This window comes from Coturnix japonica, chromosome 22 (assembly GCF_001577835.2).
Source record: "Coturnix japonica isolate 7356 chromosome 22, Coturnix japonica 2.1, whole genome shotgun sequence".
Classification (NCBI taxonomy): Eukaryota; Metazoa; Chordata; class Aves; order Galliformes; family Phasianidae; genus Coturnix; species Coturnix japonica.
In genome coordinates, this window is record NC_029537.1 from 987,696 (window position 1) to 993,352 (window position 5,657).

Here is a 5,657-nt window from a genome sequence, read left to right on the forward strand (position 1 = left end):
GAAGGGGATAAGGGGGATATGGGGTAAAGGGAATGGGGGGATATGGAGTGATGGGGGGGTATGGGGGAGTATGGGGCATAGGGACATGGGGACAAGGGATATATGGACATGGGGCAGGGGATGTGGAGCTATGGGGTGGGCTCAGAGGGCTGCAGGGATGCGACACACAGTGGGTACTGGACCAGGCTATGGGGGCACGGGACAATGGGGCTGTGGGGTTATGGGGACAGAGGAGCATCCTGGGGGCATTGAGGCCCCGCCTATGGGGCACAGCACACAGGACACGCTATGGGGCAGGGCCCACAGGCAGGTGGGGACATGTATTTCGCCACCACCCCACATCCTGTCACCTCCAGCACCGCCCAGACGCTTCGTTTTGCCCCATCCAGCCGGGGCGGGTCCGTCCCTGTGCCCCATAAGAACCACAAACAGGGGCAGGACTCAGAGCCACCGCGTTGGGGACGAGCAGGGACGGAGCCTGAGCCACGTTTGGGTTGTTCACTCTGGAACCTACTGACAAGCAGCCGGCAGCCATGTCCTTCATGCACAGAGCAGCAGGGAGGTGAGCTCATGGGGCTGGATTTGTCCTTGTCACCTCTCGTGTCTTGGCAGCCGCCCTCAGCCCCGTCTCGCCCCATAGGGGCTGTGGGGCGCGTCCTGTGGGGCAGCACCAGGGATGGCAGCACCAGGAGCGGCCGCTGGGGGTGGAGATGGAGGCGGCAGCCGGGGATGGAGACCCAGAGGAGTCAGTTGTGGACCCCGACATGGTGGCCTTGTTCGATGACTTCTTGGGGAGAGGTAGAGATGGAGCATGGGGGGCAGCGGCCCCACGGCCCCTAAGAGCTCCATCCCCTTGTCCCCATGGCCCCTGCCCCCATAGACCCCAAAGAACCCCATCCCCATGTCCCCATGGTCCCCTATGAGCCCCATATCCCCATGGCCCCCCAAGAGCACCATCTCCATGTCCCCTGTCTCCAAGGTTCTCTTAGAGCTCCATCCCCATGTCCCCTTGTCCCCATGTCCCCATAGACCCCAAAGACCCCCATCCCCATGTCCCCATGTCCCACCACCCCCATGGTCCCCTGTGAGCCCCATGTCCCCATAGACCCCCACAGACCCCCATCCTCATGTCCCCTGTCCCCATAGACCCCAAAGAGCCTCATCCCTATATCCCACCACCCCCCTGGTCCCCTGTGAGCCCCATGTCCCCATGGCCTCCCAAGAGCCCCATCTCCATGTCCCCTTGTCCCCATAGACCCCCAATACCCCCACCCCCATGGTCCCCTATGACCCCCATATCCCCATAGACCCCCATGTCCCACCACCCCCATGGTCCCCTGAGAGCCCCATGTCCCCATAGACCCCCACAGACCCCCATCCCCATGTCCCCTGTCCCCATAGACCCCCAAGAGCCCCATCCCCATGTCCCCCCCCCAGCCCCCCATCTCCCACCCCACACCGTTTGTCCCCCCACCCGCAGTGGATGAGTTCACCTCCCCGTCGATGGCCCCGAGGGCTGAGCCGTACCACTACGTGCTGAGGGACACGGAGCACAAGGGGCTGTGCCTGCGGGACGGGCACCTGGTGGCTGCCAACCTGCAGGGAGCCAACAGCCAGCAGGAGGGTGAGTGATGGAAAGGGAGGGATGTCATCAGCCCCACGGCTGCCCCACGGCTGCCCCACACATCCAGCCCCATCTCCCCATAGAGCCCATCAGCGTGGTGCCCAACCGGCACCTGGAGCGTCAGCGCTGCCCCCTGTTTGTGGGGGTCAATGGGGGGAAAAAGGCGCTGAGCTGTGGGACCGGACCTGAGCCACGACTGCAGCTGGAGGTGAGGAATAGGGGGGGATATGGGGGGGATTGAGGAGGGGGTGTCACAAGGTGGGGATCCCATGGGGGGACACCCCATAGTGGGACACCCCATGGGGGGCACAATATGGCTGTCACAAGGTGGGCATCCCATAGTGGACATCCCACGGTGGGACACCCTAAAGGGGGCATCCTATGGTGGGACACCCCATGGTGGGCATCCTATGGGGACACCCCATGGGCATCCTTTGGTTGACCTAAGGTGGGCATCCCATAGTGGGCATCCCATAGTGGGACACTCCAAGGTGGGCATCCCATGGGGTCCATCCCATAGTGGGATACCCCATGATGGGGCACCCTATGGTTGTCCCAAGGAGGGCATCGCATAGTGGACATCCCATAGTGGGATACCCCAATGTGGGCACCCTATGGGGGGCATCCATGGGGCGGTGTCCCTTTGAGGTTGGGCTTTATGGGGTGGTGTCCCCTGGAGGTTGTGCTCTATGGGGTTGAGCTCTATGAGGTTGTGCTCTATAGGGCTGTGATCTATGGAGCTGTGCTCTATGGGGTTCTTCTCTATGGGGCTGAACTCTATGGGGTTGTTCTCTATGTGTTGTTCCCTATGGGGCTGATCTCTATGGGGCCATTCTCTATGGGGCTGTGCTCTATGGGGCTGTTCTCTATGGGGCTGTGTCTCTATGGGGCTGGTCTCTATGGGGCCGTGTCTCTATGGGGCTGTGTCTCTATGGGGTTGTTCTCTATAGGGTTGTTCTCTATGGGGCTGTGCTCTATGGGGCCATTCTCTATGGGGCTGTGCTCTATGGGGTTATTCTCTATGGGGCCGTTCTCTATAGGGCTGATCTCTATGGGGCTGTGCTCTATGGGGTTGTTCTCTATAGGGTTGTTCTCTATGGGGCTGTGCTCTATGAGGTTGTTCTCTATGGGGCTGGGCTCTATGGGGCCGGGCTCTATGGGGCTGGTCTCTATGGGGCTGGGCTCTATGGGGCTGTGCTCTATGGGGCTGGGCTCTATGGGGTCTGTTCTCTATGGGGTCTGTGCTCTATGGGGTCTGTTCTCTATGGGGTTATTCTCTATGGGGTCTGTTCTCTATGGGGTTGTTCTCTATGGGGTTGTTCTCTATGGGGTTATTCTCTATGGGGCTGATCTCTATGGGGCTGTGCTCTACGTGGTTGTTCTCTATGTGATGTTTCCTATGGGTTATTCTCTATGGGGTTGTTCTCTATAGGGCTGTGCCTTATGGGGCTGTGTTCTATGGGGTTATTCTCTATGGGGCCGTTCTCTATGGGGCTGTGTTCTATGGGGTTGTTCTCTATGTGTTGTTCCCTGTGGGATTATTCTCTATAGGGCTGTTCTCTATGGAGTTATTCTCTATGGGGTTATTCTCTATGGGGCCGTTCTCTATAGGGCTGATCTCTATGGGGTTGTTCTCTATAGGGCTGATCTCTATGGGGCTGTGCTCTATGGGGTTGTTCTCTATAGGGTTGTTCTCTATAGGGCTGATCTCTATAGGGTTGTTCTCTATGGGGCTGTGCTCTTTGTGGTTATTCTCTATGTGATGTTTCCTATGGGGCTGTTCCCTTATGGGGCCGTTCCCTTATGGGGCTGTTCCCTTATAGGGCTGTTCCCTATGGGGCTGCTCTCTATAGGGCAGTGCCCTTTGTGCTCTTCCCTATGTGTTATTCTCTATGTAACTGTTCCCTGTATCCGCTCCTTGTCCCCCCCAGGACACCCACCTCCTGTCCCTGTTCTCCTCCCCGGACTCCTCCGTCCCGTTCACGTTCTTTAAGTCTTTCTCCGGTTCCACTCACTCGTTCGAGGCCGCCGCGTTCCCGGGTCGGTTCCTGTGCACGGTCCCACAGCCGGACCGGGAGCTGGGCCTGGCACCGAGGGCCGCCCCGGGCTCCATCACCTCGTTCTACATGCGGCGACACCGGGCCCCAGAGCAATAAAGGCCGTTCCCGTTATACGTCTCTATGGTTACACGGGCCCGTCTAGGCCTTCCGGTCCGCCCGTCTAGGCCTTCCGGTCCGCCCTTCTAGGCCTTCCGGTCCGCCCTTCTAGGCCTTCCGGTCCGGCCACCGCCCACAGCGGAAGTGCAGGCCCATCATGCAACTTCCTCTTCCTGTTGTCGATCGAATGTCCCCTTCCGGTTGCCAGCAGCCAATCGTAACGCTTGGAGGGCGGGGCATAAGGAGGAAAGGAGCGTGATTGGTCACACACAAGCCACGCCCCATTTTGTGGGCGGGGACAGGAAGGGGAGGAGCCTGGCTTGGCCACGCCCCTCGGCGCGCGCCGGCGGTGCCGGTAAGGGAGGGGGAGGGGGAGGGGGGGAATATGGGACCCCAATGTGCGACCCCACCCCATAGTTAATGCCCCCCCCCGCCCCATAGAGACCCATATAGAGCCCGCCCCACATGGCTGCTCCCCTATGGGCCCCCCTGCAACATGGGCTGGAAACCCGGAAGCTCCCACTTGTGGGGCGCTGCCCCCCGAGCCACATTTAGGGACCCCCCCCCGTTATACCCCACCCCCATTATAGGGCCCCCCTATGGGGCTGAGCTATGGGGCTGAGCTATAGGGCTGTGCTATGGGGTTGTGGTTATGGGGTTGTGGTTATGGGGTTGTGGTTATGGGGTTGTGGTTATGGGGTTGTGCTATGGGGCTGTGCTATGGGGCTGTGTTATGGGGCTGTGCTATGGGGCTGTGCTATGGGGCTGTGCTATGGGGCTGTGTTATGGGGCTGTGCTATGGGGCTGTGCTATAGGGCTGTGCTATGGGGCTGTGCTATGGGGCTGTGTTATAGGGCTGTGCTATGGGGCTGTGTTATAGGGCCGTGCTATGGGGCTGTGTTATGGGGCTGTGTTATAGGGCCGTGCTATGGGGCTGTGTTATGGGGTTGTGTTATAGGGCCGTGCTATGGGGCTGTGCTATGGGGCTGTGCTATGGGGTGTGCTATGGGGTATGCTATGGGGTGTGCTATGGGGTGTGCTATGGGGCGGGGGGGGGTGCTGGGTTTCCTCCCTCCCCTCCCCCTTTCCTGCCCCAGCCATGGGGCCGGAAGCCACCGAGCAGCGGTGACATGGGGACCCTATATGGGGCTATATGGCACTATATATGGCACTATATGGCTCTATATGGCACTATATGGCACTATATGGTACCTATATGGCACTATATGGCACTATAGTGACCCCATATGGCCCTATATGGCCCCATATTGACCCCATATGGCCCTATATGACCCCATATGACCCCATATGGCCCTATATGACCCTATATGGCCCTATATGGCCCTATATAACCCTATATAGTGACCTTATATGACCCTATATGACCCTATATGGCCCTATATGACCCTTTATACCCTATATGACACTATATGACACTATGGTGATATTATATGACACTATATGTCGCTATATGATCCTATATGACCCTATATGACCCTATATAACCCTATATAACCCTATATGACCCTATATAGCCCTATATAACCCTATACGGCCCTATATGACCCTATATGGTCCTATATGATCCTATATGTCCCTATATGACCCTATATGACCCTATATGTCCCTATATTGACCCTATATGTCCCTATATGGCCCTATATGGCCCTATATGGCCCTATATGGCCCTATATGACCCTATATGACCCTATATGACCCTATATGACCCTATATGACCCTATATGACCCTATATGACCCTATATGACCCCATATGTCCCTATATGACCCTATATGACCCTATATGACCCTATATGACCCTATATGCCCCTATATGTCCCTATATGTCCCTATATGTCCCTATATGTCCCTATATGAC

At 57.6% G+C, this 5,657-nt stretch overlaps 1 protein-coding gene across 1 annotated transcript in view; it reads left to right on the top strand.

Moving 5' to 3' along the window:
- LOC107323592 overlaps positions 1-3,795 on the top strand; it is a 6,617-nt gene extending 2,822 nt beyond the window's left edge. The window contains exons 5-8 of the mRNA XM_032448850.1: positions 568-798; positions 1,481-1,624; positions 1,708-1,832; positions 3,556-3,795. Coding sequence (XP_032304741.1) covers positions 568-798; positions 1,481-1,624; positions 1,708-1,832; positions 3,556-3,780 — 725 coding nt within the window. The 3' untranslated portion in view covers positions 3,781-3,795. The remainder of the gene's footprint in view (positions 1-567; positions 799-1,480; positions 1,625-1,707; positions 1,833-3,555) is intronic.
- Positions 3,796-5,657: the final 1,862 nt, after the last annotated feature.